At 39.0% G+C, this 21,348-nt stretch overlaps 2 protein-coding genes and 1 long non-coding RNA gene across 3 annotated transcripts in view; 2 read left to right on the top strand and 1 right to left on the bottom strand.

Moving 5' to 3' along the window:
- Positions 1 to 21,348, bottom strand: part of LOC134745380 (GTP-binding protein Rhes) — a 64,802-nt gene that overhangs the window by 10,526 nt on the left and 32,928 nt on the right. Inside the window, exons 2-3 of the mRNA XM_063679418.1 lie at positions 20,220 to 20,631; positions 3,096 to 3,289 (exon numbers count right to left, since the gene is read on the bottom strand). Of these exons, the coding sequence (XP_063535488.1) occupies positions 3,096 to 3,289; positions 20,220 to 20,551 (526 nt within the window). The 5' untranslated portion in view covers positions 20,552 to 20,631. The remainder of the gene's footprint in view (positions 1 to 3,095; positions 3,290 to 20,219; positions 20,632 to 21,348) is intronic.
- Positions 1 to 21,348, top strand: part of LOC134745416 (uncharacterized) — a 217,525-nt gene that overhangs the window by 184,998 nt on the left and 11,179 nt on the right. The gene's annotated exons all lie outside the window — the stretch shown is intronic.
- LOC134745307 (uncharacterized) lies at positions 4,847 to 6,679 on the top strand. Its single transcript, XM_063679299.1, has 2 exons — positions 4,847 to 5,305; positions 5,813 to 6,679. The coding sequence occupies exons 1-2, from the start codon at positions 5,089 to 5,091 to the stop codon at positions 6,667 to 6,669; spliced, it is 1,074 nt and encodes a 357-aa protein (XP_063535369.1). The 5' UTR covers positions 4,847 to 5,088; the 3' UTR covers positions 6,670 to 6,679.

Genomic DNA, 21,348 nt, shown 5'->3' with positions numbered 1-21,348 from the left:
TCTGTCTGTTACCTCTTCACGCTTAAACCGCTGAACCTATTTAGATTAGGATGGAGATAGTTTGAGGCCCGGGGAATGACAGGGAGTTTCTATCAAGCACAGTGAACCAGCGTCCATATCGAAATGATCGAACCGATGATTTATTTTTAAAATGTGACGCTGATACTACGTGCTTTAATCAAAGACACGGTTGTGTATTTCACCCGATCTCCAGTCGGTAAATATCGGAAGTCAAAACAGCAGAAAGTATTTATTATTTAAAAAAATTTGGCATAAAATTAAAAGCTATTTGTTGTTATATTTTTCTAAAATGTAAGTTTTACCAGTTGAAATATGTAACTAAATATCGATTAAAATGTAAAGCCTGACATGATCCTATTGAGCCATCCTATGCTATTGCGTCCTTCATATTTCTATTGATGTAAATGTTTTATTTAAGTATATAAAATATTATTTTTCTTGCATCTTCGACAATCTTTTTGGCGCATTTGTGTGGTAAAATCGTTTAAAATTGCGAAATCTTTTCTTCTGTTTCTCGTTTACCTACATCGGTGACATTCGATGACTTTCGGCGTCTGTTGTCAAAGAGTCTCCTTGCCAATCAAATAAATTTGTATATATTTTACCGTTGTTTAGAAGTAATTTTGTATCTTAATCCTACATTCTTATAAACGGCAAAGAACCGTACTTATCTCCCATAGCATTTACATCCACTTTAATCTAATACACTCAGATCTCATTCCCATTTAACGTTAGGAAAATGCCAGAACTAAAATGGTTCCAAGTTGAATGCAATTATTGAGAGCGACGAGCAGTCCTTTGAATACTATATGTAATGAAGTGAAAAGCTAATGTACTTTTATGCAGCTGCAAGTGTTTTCTTATTTCATATATTTTTTAATTTTGCATATATTAGGCACAACTACTTATTAAGCCGATTATGAGCAAAATGGGACGTAAGTAAACGCATATTTTTTGTAAAGTCTGTAGCTCCGAATTACGTTTTTAGTCGCAAGAAGACTGGGTACTCAAAAATACATAACAAATAGTCGTGTTATACTTATACATTCTTCGAATGGTAGAGCTACAATAAGAAAGTAACAGTTTTTTGAAATTTGACAGTTACACCTGGAGTTACCATGGTTACCAGTACAATTTGACACTGGGTTAACAGATTAACGGGTTAACTCCGGGTTAGTGGGATGGTGCAAGTGGCGCTTAGGGGATGAAAATAGGATTAAAGTTGCAAGCGGTATTAGCCTCCGCTAGTACTTAATACATTTTGTTACACAGTCACTGTTGACAACAGTCATTATTCCCTTTAATGCGAGACTGTAAGCCAACCGATATCCCCAAAGCCTAATTTGATGCGACTTGTCGGAGGCTCGCGTCACTTTGGTTATAAAGTTATCATAAAAATTGGACATTTTGTGAATTTGTTATGAAAGCCAGAGAAGTTCGTCATTAGGAGACCATCGAGGAAAGCTGGGTTTAAGAAAGTTAAATTATGCAAAACCACTTAGGACTCCGTCCTGTACAGCTATACGGTCCGATAAAAATTCAAAATGTGTAAAAGAGCCAATAATCTATATTTTTTCTAATCGAATTTACATCTTAACACTGTAGAATTAAGTTGATTTTGTTTTTAAAATACATTTTTGTTCTTGACCAAGAACTTTGGTACACAATATTTACTGTTAATTTATTACTTTTAAAGAACTTATCTCAATGTTCTTATGCAAAGTTTTACGTATTAATTGCAAATAATAAAGAAACAGATTTTACTAAATTTATGATTTAAAAACCCTAGCTCAATATTTAACCTCGTGAAGCCTTTCATGAAAAATGCTGTTGGTACATATAAGTAGGCTTGGGATTTTAGGTGCTTTCCGTAGTTCTTCCTTTCACGGAGTCGTTCTATGTTAAAATATAAAATATTTTATAGATGTCAAAGAAGGCTACTTGTTTTCTTGATATTCACTGCTGAAGCCCGCAGTAGCACCCGCTGCCGGAATTCATCGTTCGGTTCAACGAAGATTGGAATTCGATAACGTTAAGGCCAGTGACGTTATTTGATTAGTTTAGACTCGTGTACTGACGGTACTTTTCATTTACCACCTCTCTAGTTAGCCGGTTACAATATATATATTTTTAAACGAAATGAGAACCGCAAATGCGCAGCTCTACATGCTCTGCACCAAGTCAAACGGTACTAACATTGAAATTGTTACTACGACATACAAATAAAAACATAACAGGACCAAAATACTAGGACGCTAATTCGAACCTACCAAAATTATGTCAATTTATTGATTTTGTCACTTATTATTTTGTATTATTCACGTACTTACTTATACATTTTAGTGCAAGCGTGAACCTAAGAAAATAGTAATAACAAATATAAATCTTTAAATATCGAATGTCGCTATAAGCTAAAACAGACAATAAATAAAGACAAATGAGCAGCTCCCCTAGCCGCCATAACCATTAATTAGTATCGCTTTACGATAAACTCGCCACTTCTTGTTTTGCCTGACTTGATATCGGTCGACAGCGGGCTATAGGGTTGCGAACATGATATATTGTCAGTTAATTGGGGGAATGTATTGGATTTATTTGTCTCTTGTTTTTTCCACGTGCCCCGTTATTCAGCATCTCAAGTCAAAAGCGTCGAGCTAGTTTTACTCGATCCCATGGCGCCCTCACAAACGACAAAGAGGATACGAAACGCCGGAGTGGGTTTAGTGGGTAGGCCAGGTCTCGCCAGTTGAGAGGGGACAGGAGCGGCGAGTCCCACACACCCCCTCATCAATGGCCTTCCCGCGGCCGGGGGGACGGTGCCGTTCGCCCACTCCGTTAACAAAAAAATAGACACAGGGTTTTTTACAAAGTCCCAAAAGTATTTGCGGTAATTTCGAGAATGTAAATTCGAGCCAGTCAAGTTGGATTACCTACGTAAATGATTGAAGATAGCCTTAGTGACCTAATGGAGAATGCTTACCTATTGATAACCTAAACCTAAACTCTTAGGAAGGGACTTTTTTAAGTTCAGCTTTTCAGCATCGGTAGGTTATAGTAAAGTTCAGAATGCGTACCTGTTAAGAAGGAGAGCCTCCTCATGGCCGGGAAGGGGTGGTTACCCGAAGTGTCCAGCAGGTCCAACTGGTACACCTCTCCCCTGATCCGGTACAGCTTGCGGTGAAAGTCCTCGATGGTGGGCGTGTAGCTGTCCTCGAACTTGGTGCCGAGGAAGCGCGCCACCAGCGACGTCTTGCCCACGCGAGCTGATCTGAGGAAGAGCGAGTTAAATGAGAAATTGAAAGATTTATAAGAGTGTTCAACTCAAACTTAACTAAAATAGAGTAAAATGAGATATGGCAATAAATGTACATAAGTACACAAAGAATGATGGCTGAAATATAAATAACTTACATAAATTTAAATATTTTAGTGTAATATATATCATAGGTGTATCCATTGTTAAAAAGATCATGTTTGTACTTTAAAAGTGGAATGGAGTAGGTAATAGATATAGATTGAATAGATAGATAGCTCTTTATTGGCACTCCTCAGTAAAAGATACAGCTTTAATATACTGATTAAAGATAGAGGCGGACAACAGGCGGTCTAAGGTCAGCTCAGGAGATAAATTGGATTAAGTACAAACGTTTCGACGAATTTCAACATGTAAAGCGTTACGTATTAGATTTTCTAAGTTGCGGTACTTGGGTTATGATATTATATATTAGCTAAATATTCTTCAAATCTCGTTTATGTTAAAAAGCCATAACATAATACTAAACTCTCTAAACTTTCATTTGATATATGCACATCTTGCTTTATAGGCCATTAAGGAAGGATTACATCGCATTTGATAAAAGTACGAACATAGTTGCCGCAAGCAACACTGCACAGATTTAGCAACTTGAAACGGTTTTGATCTTATTTTGATACGACCTTGAATATCGCTCCCGCTGATCGGTGCATGCGAAGTGAAAGTCGTGCGTGAGATGCGCGCCAATCACCAAGAGTTCGTATCAAAACCAGTCCAAAGCCGTAACAAGTTGTTAAGTCTGAATTGGCGTTGTCTGAGTACCCATAACACAAGCCTCCTTGGGCTTACCGTGGGACTTAGTCAATCTGTGTAAGAACGTCCTATAATGTTTATTTATTTAATTGGGCTCATGATAGTTGCCGCAGGCAACAATGTCAAATAAATAGGTTAATAAAAAACCGGCCAAGTGCGAGTCGGACTCGCGCACGAAAGGTTCCATACCATTACGCAAAAAACGGCAAAAAGTCACGTTTGTTGTATGGGAGCCCCACTTAAATATTTATATTATTCTGTTTTTAGTATTTGTTGTTATAGCGGCAACAGAAATACATCATCTGTGAAAATTTCAACTGTCTAGCAATCACGGTTCATCAGATACGGCCTGGTGACAGACGGACGGACAGACAGACCCTTTGGGTACGGAACCCTATAAAAATGAAATAAAAATAAAAATCATTTATTTCAGAAAACAGGTTCCATACGAGTAATATGGTTAGTAACTCTTAACTTAAGAACTATGTTAGACTATTTGTGACGTTTTCAATCAAAAGGTACCACATTATCGCTTACCATAAGGACGAAAATTGCTTGTAACGTTATACGAACAACCTGTCAGAGCGTCCTTATGGCAAGCGACAATGTGGTACCTTTTCATTGAAAATGACACATTTTTTTTAAAGAAACGAAGGTAAAAGGAAGCGCATAAAATTCAATAAATTAAAATATAAATAGGTAACAAAACATACTTAAAAAGATGCGACCACCCTGGAGCCCTAGGAGGATAATATAATAATATTATTAAACTCAGTAATTCGCCTTTCGAGATTACACATAGTTTACATGTAGTAGCACGAAGATAGTGCTGCCATCGTACACCATTTTAGAGCAACTATTAAAAAAATAGCAAATTTTATCTATACCCTGTGCGGGTACTTCATAATCTCATACACGTTTTGTGTCGCCGCCATCGTATACGTTATTTCCGTGCTAAGTACTTTAATTATAATATTTGGCTATAATTAGCGTGTTTTATCATGGGAAAACGTAAGTTTAGTGATAATGAAGAATATTATGCACGGAAAATAAAGAAGTTGGAGCAGAAAATGAAAAAAGTGCGACGGGAACGCCGAGGGGAGTCGTCGGATTCGGATTCGTGCAGTTCGGTGTCGTCGTATGCAGAGTACGAGGAGGAAGTGGTAAACGAGCTTGGTGTGGATCATGCTTCCGAGCTGGAGGTTCCGCAAATCGAAGGTACTAATATTTCGTTTATTTTACGCGTGGTTTTGTAGGTACGTGGGTAACACAGGCTTGACCTTTGGCTCGCGAGCGCTCGCGTCCCCCTTTCGGCCGGGAACCTACGCGATCTTGACGTAGGTACCTACCTACTTATTGTTCACAACGAGTGTAGCTACCTTGGTATGCTTGTTCATGCGACGTATTTTTATTTTACTGGTAAACATTAGTGGCTAAAGTTGTGCCTGTAAGGCTACATACTAACCTAAAATATACTTCAGATCGATCTGTAAGGTTGTTTCGTGGTATATAGGTTCGCCACCTCGATGCGCAGTCGCTAGAGTCCGTGAGACAGCTACTGATGATATCAAAAGTTTACTCCAGTGTATCCAGAGTACAATCTACTTACCTATCACCAAGTCCGCCACGAAAACAGTTTGAAAGACTGTTTCTAGACTTGCGCATGTAATTTATTTTTACTTAGACATTGTGTCGGTTTTTTTTTTTTTTTTTTTTTTTTTTCAGGACCCCAAGAGGAAAACCAACCATCTCCAGTCCTTGATCCTCTGCTAGAAATAACGCCGGAGCTAGATCCGAGTATTTTGAACATTCTAGGTGACGAACCAGCTAAAGAAGAAATATTTAGCAAGGCGGTTCACAAGGATATTGCTAGCCGATGGTCCGATATACTGATCAATGGTTTAAAGGAGGATGTCAAGAAGGAAATTATTTCATGTCACGACATCCCTGAGAATCTTACGTTACTGCAGAGTCCTATACTAAACCCTGAAATCAAAGCGGCGGTCAACGAAAACTCACATAAGAGAGATGGTATCTTATCAGAAAAACAGAGAAGTATGGCTTGCGTAATAACATGTATAGCCGACTTAATGTCATCGAATTTAGAAAATTGTTCCGACGCCGCTGAGAATAAAGAAAGTTTGAAGCTACTCAGCGATGCAGGCCGCTTGTTATGCCATGTACATTACGAAGAGACTTCAGCTAGAAGGACCTTTTTACAAGCTTGTCTTAGCAAAGACGTCAAAGAAAATATAAAGGACCTGAAACGAGATAGATTCCTTTTTGGTTCTGATCTTTCGGAGAAACTGAAATCTATGAAGGCGATAACGAAGACGGGCGCGGAGATGAGACCTGCCTCAACGAAACCGAAGCCTCCACCTAAGGGCAGACCGGCAGAAGCGGGACCTTCGAGGGCTTTAAACTGGCGGGGCCCGCCACCGCCGGCATCTCGGCGCGGGTACGCGCGGACGAGCTCGACGGCTGGTGGGCGCAGGCAGCCGGCAGCGACAGCGACGCCGCGCGGCAGCGCGCGCCGCGACCCGCGGCAGCGGAGCAGCAGGCCGGCCGCCAGTCGGCGCTAAGCAGCGAGTCACAGGCCGGTACATTACAGTTTTACTACCATAATTGGCAACGCATAACTAATGACCCGGTGGTTTTATCTTGAGTCAGAGGCTTACGCTTGCCGGTCGACATTGATATAGTCCAGTCACAGATACCTGTAAATAAACCACAGTCCGCTCAGCATAAGTTACAAATGAATAATGAAATTATTAAACTCATAAATATAGGTGCTGTTCGCCAGTGCGAACCATGCGAAGGCCAATTTTTATCAAGCATTTTTCTTATTAAGAAAAGCAATGGCCAGAATAGATTTATCCTAAATTTAAAGCACTTAAACAAGTTTATTCCTACGCCTCACTTCAAAATTGAAGATTACAGGACTTTGATGCGCCTTTTATCTAAAGACACCTATATGTGTACATTAGACCTTCAGAATGCTTATTTTTCAATAAGTATTCATGAAGACTATAAAAAATACTTACGATTTCAATGGTTAGGGCGTTTATATGAGTTTCAAGTACTCTGTTTTGGCTTGAATTTAGCGCCATACGTATTCACAAAACTTATGCGTCCTGTTGTGGAGTATTTACGCAAACAAGGGTTATTTTCCGTAATTTATTTAGACGATATATGTCTTTTTGGTTCCAGCCCTTACGAATGCAGACAAAATTTCAAACAAACCAAAGATTTATTGGAATCGCTTGGCTTTGTAATAAACTCAGAAAAAAGTAACGGTACACCTAGTCGAACCATTACTTTCCTAGGTTTCGTTTTTGATTCCAATGCGTTATCAATTAGCATTCCGAAAGATAAAAAATTAAAAATTAAGCGGGAGATAATACGGTTTTCGAACATGAAAAGGTGCAAGGTTCGGGATTTTGCACATTTAGTTGGTTTGCTAGTGTCCGTATGCCCAGCCGTTCAGTACGGGTGGGTTTACACAAAAATGTTCGAACGACAAAAATACCTTTGTCTAAAAGAAAATGATGATTATAATCAATTCATGTCAATACCAAATCATCTTAGTGCCGATTTTAATTGGTGGTTACGTAATATTGATAAGTGTAACAACCCGATACGGTCAGGCGATTACCGGCTAGAAATTTTTTCAGACGCATCTCGTACGGGCTGGGGCATTAGTTGCTCGGATCAAACAGCGAGTGGTCAGTGGTCGACAGAAGAGTTAAATGAGCATATTAACTTTTTGGAACTGACAGCTGCATTTTTTGGTTTAAAAATATGTGCCAGTAAATTCACGGATTGCGAGATACTTTTGCGTATTGATAACACTACGGCAATTGCATACATAAACCGGTTTGGAGGCATTCAGTTTCCGCATCTGAATGCAGTAAGCCGTAAGATTTGGCAGTGGTGCGAAGAAAGACGCATATACAGGGTTACTTTTTAGTCAGTTAACAAAAAAAAACCCTGAATTCAGTATCGTTAATAGAACCCATTTCAATAAAAAAACATGTACTTTTTATTTTTACGATTTATTATTTTTATTCCTAATTTTTTTACAAATTATGCACACCCTACACACAGCTGGTTTTGGGGTCAATTTGAGTTCATGCGCGGCGCATGAGTGAGGGTGTGCGACGGGGGTGCGCGCGGCGGGGGAGGCGGGGAGCGCGCGCGCCGCCTTACCGCCGCCGCTCAGGCGCTCAGTCTCGCGCCGCGCTGTGTGCCGGACGGACCGTCGGTTCATTTTCTCCTCGCTCGCCCAGTCGCCGCTGAGCCGCGAGCCGCGAAACGATGTACTCAAACCGCGAGTTTTATGAAATGGTGAGTGTACGCCAGGGCCGATAACAATCTGAGAGCGGCTCCTAGGTTGTACGAGGCAGAGATTCTGCCCGTGTTAAGAAATACCGGTTTGCCTAATGCGCGTCTCCCAAGTCTGCGTACAATTTTGTCGGCGAGTCAGAGCCTACTGGATTTTGGACAGTTTGCAGTGCTTGCGCATGCTTAAGGTCGTGGAGCACTACGTTTAGCTGTGGAAATTGAAAAGGTGTTAAGTAGGCTAATTTCGCTAACAACCCGAGGGCCAGCACAAATGACGCAGCACGGCGTTTCGATGTGCCAGTAATTTGGAATCAATTTAAAACCGCCGGGACCAAATTTAACCCATCAAGGAGTGGGGGGGGGGGACGCTCCGCCTGCGCGGCGAAGAACAAAAGCGGCCATCTTTGAACTCTGCTTACACCGCACAGCTCCCCGCCCGCCCGCCACTCTACCCCATGTGCAAGCGCTGCCGCTGGCCGCGAGCGGGTGCCCCGCTCACTCCTCGCCTCCGCCACTGCCGTCAGTAAGTAGGGTGACCAAGTTTTCTACTGTTTCTGTGGAATCATTTGGGTGCACTTTTCTTTTTTTTTATTTGAGAAGGGATAAAAATAAAACAAAACGTATATTTCATTTACTTTAGCGATCATTTATACGAAGTTTGTTAACTGACTAAAAAGTAACCCTGTATATCTTCGCGTCTTACATAAGTTCCACTGAGAATTTAATTGCCGATGCCGAATCTCGCCGAGTTCATGCAGATGTTGAGTGGGAGCTCGCTGATAAGGCCTATAATCTGATTTGTGAGACATTTAGACGACCAGAAATTGACTTGTTTGCAAGTCGTCTAAATAAAAAATGTGTGAAATTTGTATCATGGCATAAGGACCCAGAAGCATTCAAAGTTGATGCTTTTACATTGTCATGGAATAATTTTTTCTTCTATGCTTTTCCTCCATTTTCTATGATACTTAAGGTACTCCAGAAAATAGTTAATAATAAAGCGGAGGGTATTGTGGTTGTACCTTTATGGCACACACAACCGTGGTTTCCACTTTTTCGAAAACTACAAATTTCAAATAGCTTGGTATTTCCTCCCGAGGCTAATTTATTGCATTCGCCTTACAGGGCCGAACACAAGCTTCAGCGGAGCCTTACCCTGGTGGCCGCTGTCTTATCCGGACGGCGTTCCTGAGGCAGGGCGCTCCTCCCGAAGCCGTAGACGTGATGCTAGCCTCGCTGACGGACAGCACAATTAGTCAGTATGAACCATGTATTAAAAAATGGTTTTGTTATTGCCAAGAAATTAACGTCAGTCTTTATGATGCATCCGTTAAGGATATATTGAGATTTTTAGTAGGACTTTATAATCAAGATAATAAATACAGTTCAATTAATTCAGCGAAATCAGCTATAAGTCTCATAGTAGGTAAAGATAAAACGATTCATGAAGGGAGTGTATAAATTGAGAACTCCCCTTCCAAGGTATAATTCTACTTGGAATCCAGCTGTAGTTTTAGATTTTCTAAGTAATCATTATCCAAACGAAAGTTTGCCGTTTGATTTGTTATCTAAGAAGCTAGCAACATTACTAGCTTTGACCACTGCGCATCGCGTGCAGACTCTCTCTTTGATTCGAGTTTCAAATATACAGCAATATCATGGAGAGAAAATTGTAATTAAAATCTCTGATAAAATAAAAATTTCTGCGGTTGGTAGATCACAGCCTTTATTGATTCTTCCTTACTTCGACGAAAGGCCTTCTGTTTGTCCGGCTAGAACTTTAGAACAATATCTAAAAACCACTGCCGATAAAAGACGAACAAATAGTGAGTTTTTATTTATTAGCTTAAAAAAGCCATATAAAAATGTATGTTCGCAATCACTGAGTCGCTGGATCAAGGCCACACTGCAGGAGAGCGGGATCGACACTTCAGTATTCAGCTCTCATAGCACTAGGCATGCATCTACGTCGGCTGCCAATAAGCTTGGCGTGAGCATAGATGTTATAAAAAGAACCGCAGGATGGACAGGTAACTCGGCATCCTTTGCCAAATTTTATAACAGGGAAGTATTACCTGATACGTCAGAGTCGTTTGCCCGGTCTCTTTGCAGTATGACCTCAAAATAATACTTAATAGAATAGGTATTATACTTGTTGATTATTAATTATGCATTAATTAACATGGTTATTCTCTAAGAAAACCGTTATGTAAAGGACTTGTTGAAACTGAAATATAGTAATATGTTGTCTTCATACTTTGTTTATTTCAGTTGAACCTATTACCTAAATATTTCGTGAAGCTCTAAACATCTACATGTAAACTATGTGTAATCTCGAAAGGCGAATTACTGAGTTTAATAGAAAATCAAACGAACTTACCTGTAAGTGACGTTCGATGATTATTAAACGAGGTAATTCGCCTGAGAGATTACACACCCACCCGGACCCTACACAGAACGAGTTCTGTAGTTGCCCTTTTCCTCACGAAATATATATATGAGTTGACGATGGGCTCCGGGTACCAAAAGTGTATGAGATTATGAAGTACCCGCACAGGGTATAGATAAAATTTGCTATTTTTTTAATAGTTGCTCTAAAATGGTGTACGATGGCAGCACTATCTTCGTGCTACTACATGTAAACTATGTGTAATCTCTCAGGCGAATTACCTCGTTTAATAATCATCGAACGTCACTTACAGGTAAGTTCGTTTGATTTTCTATTATAGTCTCTACAACTAACTAAACTAACTAACTCTTAAATTCAAATCTTACAAATTTTAAACCATACCTACATAGGTAAGTATACTCATTTGCATGAAATTACATAAAAAACATCTTCCATTTCCCCAAAAGTTAAGCACCGACTTTTTAATATGACTTCAAAAGAAGCAATACAAAGTATACAAACATCCTTTTCATAATAATTTAGAGTCCCGGCGGGAGCGAGTTTTCTCCAAAAGTCGGGACCCAAACATTAACGAGCAATTAAACATTTCGTCGAATTAAGGTGTTCCGTCAATAACAGTAGGTACCCCTACCATCAGTTTACCGAGGCATAAGTCTAGCGACTCACTATACTCCGATTTGTAATTAAATTCCAAAAAACTAACCTCACTCGGATCCTATTTCTACCGTAATAATGGTAAATATGTAAAGAAGTAAACTCAAATTTCCCTTTTACATACTCTAGCATTTAAAATAAATATAGATGTATCCTTTTAGCTTTGTTTAGTTTCTTTAAACATACGGAAAAGAGAAAAAGTGAGGTTAGATTATTGGCATTTAGTTTAGCAGTACATTTCGCTTGCACAATATACCAAGAGGCGCATTCTATTGAATTGTAATAACATGTTATGAATTTGATCTGTATTTTTTCTAATATGATTTGTCAGTGTCAAAAATAACGTTTCTGGTTGAAGAAATGTCACTTTTGACACTGACAGACCATGTCCATAACAAATCCAGATCAAATTAATATCCTGTTGTTTCAATAAGAATACGCTTCCATTACGCAAGTCATCTTTCTAGTGTTGTTCCGGCTTTTTGCCTCGGCAACTAATCTTCACGAATTGGCGTAGGTACTAGTTTTTATGAAAGCGGCTGACCTTCTAACCACGAATCCTCTTCCTCTTCTTCTTCGGTATTAATCCGGTTTCCTCGCGACGTTTTCCTTCACCGAAAAGTGACTGGTAAAAGTGGCAAATATCCAATGATATTTCGTACGCTTCACGAGTGAGACGCAAGTAAGTTTATGCGGTCACTAGCGAATTGGACGCGGTAAACTCATGGTAAGGACACTTATGTTGGATTTGCTTAAGTATTTGTTTAGGATCCGCCAAGTTTTAGCCCAGGCTGAATGTTTACAGGAATAACATGAATCTCGACAAATTACGAGTATGTTAAACGTGTGTTTGTATGAGCATTTAGGCATTATGTGTTTTGCTACATTTATTACGTACTTACGATGATTATGAGATGGATAGAAACTCTATGACTGATGCTTGATACCTAAGTGGCAGCAGCGAGGGGTATCTATAAAACATTTAGCTGCTCTGTAAGTTAGACACTCTTTTTGGTGTTCACAAGGTGAAGTGAGTAGGTGTTCGAATATTAGTTTATATATTATTTCTGAAATAGAAAATTAGAACCCATGATACGACTAAATCATTTATCAAAGAAGCCTCCTCTCTCAAATTCCAAGCATTAGGTGAACCGAAAGTTCAACTGACCCCGGGAATGAATCGAGATTCGAGACAGATTAAGACAAATCACCAAGTCTACCAAATTCACTAGTCTGTCAGAAACGTCAAATGCTACCTAAATGCCACGAGCCGCCGATGTCTAAAAATAACTAACAAAGTCCGTTTCGGTTTAAACTTCATAATGTGAAAACCAGATCATTACCTTAAGCGGCCTATTACAAACAGACCTGTTCCAATCTCTAATACCTAACCAATCAACCAAACCAGTTAAATTGGACAGCAGTACACATAACAAGTATGTGTAAGAAGGGATCAAGGTTATAAGTGTATGGTTAAGCGGTCGGTACGCGTTGGCAATTAGCCTGCAGCGCTGAGGCTCGAGACTCGAAATTGCCACGTTCCTGCAAGACAAATTAGTCGGCAACAACCTTAGGCTGACTAGGGTCGCCATAATAACTACAATTTTGAGAGACAGGTTTTAAAGTTAAAAAGAGAACTGTGTCTAATGTATTATTTTTGAAATTTGGAATTAAGTAACAGTGAATGATAAATTGCATATTTTGATTTGGAAAAATGAATAAATAATAATAATGTCAAGCATTCTCTAATAACAAAAATAGGTGAGTCTTTATATGAAGAACAATTTGATTGCTACGTCTGTGACAGATACATTTACACGGGAACTGCAAAGATCATATTTCTCTTTGGAAAAAGTATTCCAGGATCGCAGATACTTTTGGTGTGTTGTTTCATTCGCTAGACACTATCAAAGATTGATATAACTCCGTAATAGATGGATACAGTCTAAGGAAAAAACATGCCTCGAAAATCACGAAAATTTAATTCTCGATCAGATGGCGCCACTAGTTTTGGCCTACACTCGTATAGAGGGCGTTGACTGTTTTGTTTGTTATTTATAATTTTAACGCATACCAGTGAAAGAACATGGGTAAAAATCATATAAAAATAGTTAATGCAAATAAAAAAATCATTTATCCATATTTAAATACATTTTATCGTATTTTTATAAATATTTATTTTTAGTTTTAAAGTGTGTCGACAGATGGCAGTGAATTTACTGGGGTTACAAAATTTACTATGACAGTACCGCTCTAGTATAAGTTACTCTATGACACTATTGATGCTGAAGGGATAAGTTCGCCTTTGTACAAATGATGCGTTTTTCTCTTGTTTTATGTTTCTTTTTGTACAATAAAGAGTTTTACTACTACTACTGTACTGTACCTTTATAGAACATTATTATTATTATGAAACCCAAAACCTCCGCCGTATGCTAATATCAAAAGCTAAATGGCTTTGATGTGTATTTTCATCAAATATTTTCTTTGACACGAGTTTGTATAAGAAACGTATTTAATATTAGGTTTTAAATATTTCGATTTTGATTACAGCATTAAAATCATACTGCCTGGTTAAATATCACATTTAATATCCATTAGATATTTAATAGTAAGTATCTATCAAAATTATTTGATTATGAGACGTCTTACAAAATTTAAGACACCTGGTAATCCTAGTCTCAACCGATGCTGTGGACTCCTTGGAGAAACTAAACACACTTTACCTGAAACGTGGATACGTTTCGAAACCTACGTCCGGGGAGCAACGTTCAATATACTATAAATATTTCAGACTGGCAACAAACAGTGTTTGGCAACAGCGCTTGAAGTGGGCGACGACGGTGAGATTTAATCAAATGTAATATGAAAATAGAGGAATACATAGTAACGTAGGTTGTTGAGCTTTTGAAATAGCTTGTGAAGGTGATACGCAAAAGTCATAATTTTGCCAGGCAGAGTGATGGCAGGTGGACCGAAATGTTAACGGATTGGTGGCTGCTTCCGGGTGAAAAAATAAGCGCCTAGCGTCCGTTAGCTCGTTGGGTGGACGACATTCGAAAGATCGCGGAGAACTTCTGGATAAGACTAGCCCAGGACCGGGATAAGTGGCGTACACGAAGAGAGGCCTATGCGACAGCAGTGGGCGACAAGAGGCTAAAATAATGATGATAAAGAAAAGTTATAATCTATCCTATCACAAAAACGCCTTTTATTAGTTTCTACCTGAATGCCTCTAGGATATCTATAACATTTGCTAAGTAGAATGTGCAGCAACAGCTGCCTATTATCGATTTCAACGGCGTTGACCCGTACACTTCATTGCGATCTGTGCGTTGACCCTAAACACCTGTTTGGCACGCTTTGATGTGGCTAGCCTAGCCAAACATACTGTTAAATACCCGTTATCGTAACACTATTACCGAATCATCCTCCACATGTTTGAAACAGTGATATACCTACCACACTATAATTTGTAAAGCGACAATTTGGGACCCGTATTGATAAGACATAGGCTCCAAAGATGGTCAGTATTTCAGTTAGTAGTATATACAGAGATGCCTTCAGATGCCTGATAATTCTACGTAAAGGACATTTTCCGTGTTTGCCTATAATTCCCGGGGGAACAATTTAGCTCCGACTAGGTACTATACTGGAGAGACTATTCACGGCATATTAGATTGTTAGATAGCTGTGAAGTTAAAGCTACCTGCAATTAGGATTAATATTTAAAAAATAGTGGTCGAAAAATTATTTATTTCCATTTGACCATCGGTCCTATGGCGGTCAGCAAAATATTATCAGCGCGTGACGATAGTTTGATATTCGTTAGCTCACGCGGTGATCCAAGTCAGATAATGTTTGTACAGCGTAGATTAAGGATGTAGATATAAGCACTTAGTTAATACGGAATAAATTAAGTCTACCCGTCAACGGTACCTTTTACTTGCCCAGCCACGTTCCTCTTAAGGTCCAAACAAAATACAAATTCAGGAATATTTATATTTCTAAGCAAAATAAAGTAAAGTTTGGTAAATAGACCGGTTCATTAAGGTTTCATAAAAGGTCACCCTTTTAAACTTTCTACTTGTTCTAATCTCAAATCTCAAAGGCCCACGTTAAGCCCACGGCTTCATCTCATAGTTGTGTAAGGTCATGGTCTGGCAGACCCAGAGGTCCGAATAATGAACATAAATCCGCAAGCATAATATGGAATTACAGCTCGCCCTGCGCATAAGGTTGCAGCGCCTGTTTTAACTTTCATTGTAGTAAAATAATTACTTTCCTTAATTAGTTTGGGTTAATGATAAAGCTTAGCTAGCTTTTTGGAGATTCAAAAAATGTTGCCAAGACGAGAACATTTAGCTCGCACTGTCAAAAAAATTATCAGATCTCAAGTAGAGCCAATTAAGCTTGTAACTCTTCTACGCACTCTAACTCTACACTCCCTAACTCTACAAGCCCTAATCTCACACACTCTACACCTAAGCCAAATTATACAGCTTGGCCATTTCGTTTCGACTTATATCATAAAAAAACAATGGCTTAAGTTTAAAGATGACATGTAGTGGCCCGGGACAGTGAGGAGCACTGTGACGTCTCGTCTACCTTACCAATTGAAATACCTAGGTATATAGTCCTGCACAGACATTAATTAATGTTTGTTAGGTAGCCAAGTGCCATCATCACCACTTGATTACAGTGGCTGGCCGTTAGTAAACGTATGTATATCGCGGCTCGCTGATCAAAGGCATGACGGACTAATCCGGTATACTGCCTACTGATACTACCTACTTACTATAGTGTCAATGTAAATTAGGTGAAATTGGAAGAGATTCAAGTCTAAAATCAATGAACATTCCGACCCACATACGGTTGTGTGCAATATGTACAATAGCAGTCAATGAGAAAATTAAAATGAAGGGAGACCGTCTAGGTATAACTTTAGATCAATCATGTTCAAACTTGTTTTTGTATTCTTCTGCTTTACTTGTCACTAATACAAAATTAACTGTATAGTAATCATGAAAACCAGCTAATATCCTAGCAGCAATTCGTATAAAACCGGAATACCCAATTAAAAATATTCACTTAAAAGTGGAACAATTACTGCCTTGGGTGAGACTTGAACTCACGGCCTCTGGATAGATACTCCAGCGCTCTGCCAACTGAGCCACCACTGGGCTACATTGTCCAATTTTTTATTTAGTGCAAATCGCCACACTGTGATTATAACAGCCAAAATTGTCACAAAAAATTACATAACATTTTAATTTTTCGTACAAAAATATATATTTTTTTGTACGAAGTTCAATGGCTAAAGGGCCAAATCAGCTTTGTTTGACCTAAGGAAGAATCGTGACAAGCGGCATCGCCTGACACTAAAATGCATAGTTGCATACTGCTCCATACAATTCTGCTCATTAGTCTCATTACTAACCCTAAATACTATCCTCACCAAAGAGTTTAGAGGTTCAAACTTTTTATTTTATTTCACCATTTAACTTTTATTACGTACCAAAATATTATTACAATAAGTAAATATTATTGTTACTATATAAATAAAATGCTAAATAATACGATATGTCACTAAAAAAACTTTTGAATTATTTGATTGAATGGAACTATCATTGCCAACCAACTAAACCGCGACGTCACAAACGGACGCGAGGTGTTTTCGCGCGAAGTTTAAAGTAGCTATAAGAAAAATGCAATTATTAATGTTAAATAAGCTTATGAGTATAGCTGAAATATTGTGTTTTTCGGAACCAATACAAGTGTACCGACAATATTAAAAGGGATTTCAAAATTTGTCAGCATGCCAATTATTTCAATTGAATATCTTGCCCATTATTTTCAATCGAAGCTTTACATCTACGCCCTTCTCACCCAGAAAATAATGTTTTTTTTTTCTAAGATATGACGGTCTCCCTCGCAGGGTACTAATCGTTCATCATTCGGACTTTATTGTTGATTTTTCACCGACTATACTTGATTTGTTTACTTGCATGATTGCCCACGGCAAACCATGACTATCTATTATGTAGGTACTCTACTACCTTAGAAATTATGTAGGTACTCAAGTGACTTTGTCCCTAAATATATAATTAAACTGTAATAATTCACACTACTGTAGATAATCCTATCCAAAATCTTGAGTACTAATACCAAGACATTCTCCAGCACTGTTAAATAGAATGAACTTCGCCGGACTTTGGCAAATAAACGAAGTAATCCTCAATGAGAAGACGCAAGTTTAAGTAAACACAAGTTTGGTGTTGGTGGAGCCTGGTCCCGCGCGACACATGACCCTGCAATGCAAGCTGCTGTTCTGAATGCTTACCTACCCAGATATCAACTTAACAGAACTTTGGCAAATAAACGAAGTAATCCTCATTAATGAGAAGACGCAAGTTTAAGTAAACACAAGTTTGGTGTTGGTGGAGCCTTGTCCCGCGGGATGCAGGACCCTGCAATGCATCCACTGCTGTTCTAAAAGGTACCGTTCCGATTCAGCCATCACCAGCATTACTGCAGCAGTATTGTAGCGACATTACTGAATTTTGACATTTGCAGCAGCAATGCAGTCGACAGCAATTTCGCACCGCGATACTGCAGCAGTAATTGTCAGTAAAAGTACTGTAGGTAGTAGTTTTCGGTAGTCACAGTGGTACTTTATAACTTATCGGTCGAAATTGTCCCGCTGCACCTTTAGTACACTACTACTCACAGTTTAAATGTAACGTTCATTGCTTTTTACCGTTGTATATATTTAAATGTCAATATTATCTGCGGTGGGAGCCTCCGGTGAATTGTGTTCCGAATGAACTGTCTCTGAAGCCCTGAAGTGCAATTTCTGGAGGATTCCGGCCGTAACGGGAGCAATTAAAGCCTAACTGTTGACTCCTCCGGCCGGCTTCAACAACAAGTTCCAAACATTTTGGAACTTGTTGACGGGTAGTAACATTCAAAATGGCTTACTTTTGAATTTCAGGCCGTATTTAGAAAGGTTCTTATATTCATTTGGTTTATGGAGCTCCTGAAATTGTATAATGACTCAAATCCTAAAATGCTCCAATAATATTTTATTATTTTCTAAACGTAAAGTATATTTTATTCCCAAATGACTGCTATTAGGCTGAACAATATTTAATATTCAAATAAGATATTTTATAAACGTAAGCATTTCCACATATTAAGTAAAACGTTCAATTGCGAAATTTTGTGTCCCGAACCCCAAATGTTAATTTCATTCGATAGCGTGACGTGCGTTCGCGTTTGCTTTATGTCTATTTTTGTATGGGATTTTGTACAGCGCGCCAAGCGGGACGTTTTTACACTAGTATAGAATATGTTTTGCAGGACCAATAGGACCATTAAGAGTCTAACTGAATTTTATTGAATTACACAATTTTGAAAATTAAGTTTATTTCATGGCACAGTAACGCAATAGAATATTGTCCCACATTTTTATTAATAGGTACAGCATCAAAATAAATACGAAGGCTTATTCCAATATCACACTAGAATTAGCTACAAAAAATGAATAATTTATTTTAGCACAGTGGCGTGATTTCAAATTATGTTTGTGTTTTTCTGCTCGTTATGTGGTGTTTTACTCAACAACTTGTGTTATTATGGTGGGAAGTGTCGCGTCGGGGAACGGACCATTATGCAGGTCGCGTGCGGCGGTTATTCACGAGGCGAGTGCATGGTTTCAGCTCGATGCAGTGCTGCATTCGTTTTTGGTGCCAACACACGTACTATTTTATTGAAAAGTATGAAGAGAATTTGTTTTGATTCGAGTAAAGGATGACTCAGGCTAGACCGGGCCGGGGCCGGGCCGGAGCTTCCAGCGCTTCGTTTTCTATGGAAAGCACCACGTGATCACCAATCACCCGTCATAGAAAATGACATGTCGGACGCCTCGGCCCGGGCACGGGCCGGTCTAGCGCGAGTCATCCTTTAGGCACCTATTTAATAAAATTTACCACAATATTATGGAAAGGAATCTGTATTTTAAAGTGATTTGAATTAGCTTTGAACGGATTTTCATTTTTAACATTTAGTTTTCATTTTGATAAGAAACATATCAATAAAACTGTCTTTTTTATTAAAATTACTAAGGCCCACTTGCACCATCCGACTAACCCGAGGTTAAGCGGTTAAACTGTTAACCCAGTGTCAAATTATACTGGTAACCATGGTAATTTCAGGTTTAACCGGTTAACCCGGGGGTTAGTGGAATGGTATAAGTGGGCCTGAGCAGATGTCTGGAAGCATTACTACATTATTTTAGATAAAGGAATAATGGACATTCACCGCCTAAGGCCAAACTCGAATTTATGACCTTATGGAACGACGGTTCAATCGCTCCAACCAACTGAGCTACCGAATCTTACCAGAAGCGTGCGCATTCATCCATACCTTCCATTCGTTTACCTATATACACTACACGTCTTAAGGAGGCGCATACAAAATAAATAAAATAAAAACTGAAGCAATCAATGTCTGGTGGTGGGTTGAAACTGATATCAAGAATTAGAGAAGACATCAAAAATCTTGATTGTGATACCTATATTTGTATCAAATGGGATTGAAAAGTATGAAAACTAAACGATATGGTAATCTAACGTAATACAACCCAACTGTCAATTTAGTCTTTCCGTCTTGGATTCGAAACGGTCAGTTAACTTTCGAAATAGTAGGCATGTATTTAGTTACCCGAGCATAACAAGCCGGAAGCAGTTCTTGGGCGGCGGCGCGGAGTCCTCGCAGCCCTGCGGCGCGCTGGGGCCGGGCGCGCGCTCCGGCTCGGCCTCCTCCAGCTGCCCGGCGCCGCGCCGGCACAGCCATCCCGGCCCGCACTTGTCCCTGGACTCCTCCGCGAACTGGCAACGCCGCGGCGACCGCTGCCGGCCCGCCGGCGACAGCGACGACTTCAGCGGGGACGGCGGAGCCCGCACGGGGCTCGACGCCGCCCGGACAGGCGACGTTGACACTTTGACGGGCGAGGACTGTAGTGACAGCCCCCGCTCTGCCGTCCCGTTTAACATTGTTTAAGCACTACCTATAGTTTCATTGTTTAAGACACTTTCACTATTTCGAGATCATTTCTGTTTGTGCCCATCACTCACTGGAATAAGAAATTAGATAAGAACAAAAGAGAAAATACAAACAAAATTATACTTCAGATCATCTTGTGAAATACATTCCTAGCAGCTAGAACTCCATTTACGACACACGTTCGAAAAAAATTCAATAACTTCCAAAACAGCGTTATACCTATATATGAAGTATATTTGGAATGGCTCCACAAATTTTTAATAAAATTCCGAATGAATTTAAAAATGTTGAGGATATGACAAGTTTTAAATATTTATAGTTTAAAAATACTTTATGTGACTAGTTATAAAAAAATTATGTGACTTGCATGTTATATTAATCATTTTAATAAATTTGTTTTTCAATATTAATTTTGAAATTGTAATAAAAATTCTTATTTAGTTTTAAATTTGCATGCCATTTTTTGGCTTAACATGTGACACTAAATCAATTAATTTATAACATCTGTATGTAATTACCATGTTTAAGCAAATAAATATTTCATTTCATTTCATTTCAAAGCATATTATAGTGTAAGTGATTTTTTGTTAGACTAGGTATAATTAATGGTTACTGTGTACAGCATGTAGTCACAGTCCATTTAATGACAAAATTGTACGCCTTGCGGCACAACATAGTCATCATCTTCCTCGCGTTATCCTGGCATTTTGCCACGGCTCATGGGAGCCTCGGGTTCGCTTGACAACTAATCCTAAGAATTAGCGTAGGCACTAGTTTTTACGAAAGC

The sequence above is a fragment of the Cydia strobilella genome, chromosome 11 (genome assembly GCF_947568885.1).
Source record: "Cydia strobilella chromosome 11, ilCydStro3.1, whole genome shotgun sequence".
NCBI classification, from domain to species: domain Eukaryota; kingdom Metazoa; phylum Arthropoda; class Insecta; order Lepidoptera; family Tortricidae; genus Cydia; species Cydia strobilella.
Note: the sequence above shows the minus strand (reverse complement) of the source record. Positions and strands in the feature narration are given on the sequence as shown.

Bases quoted from the DNA above. Each gene is read 5' to 3' on its own strand.
- LOC134745307 (XM_063679299.1), top strand. From the start codon at position 5,089: ATGGGAAAACGTAAGTTTAGTGATAATGAAGAATATTATGCACGGAAA. The intron at 5,306-5,812 runs GTACTAATATTT...TTTTTTTTTCAG, and splicing joins GGAGGTTCCGCAAATCGAAG to GACCCCAAGAGGAAAACCAA.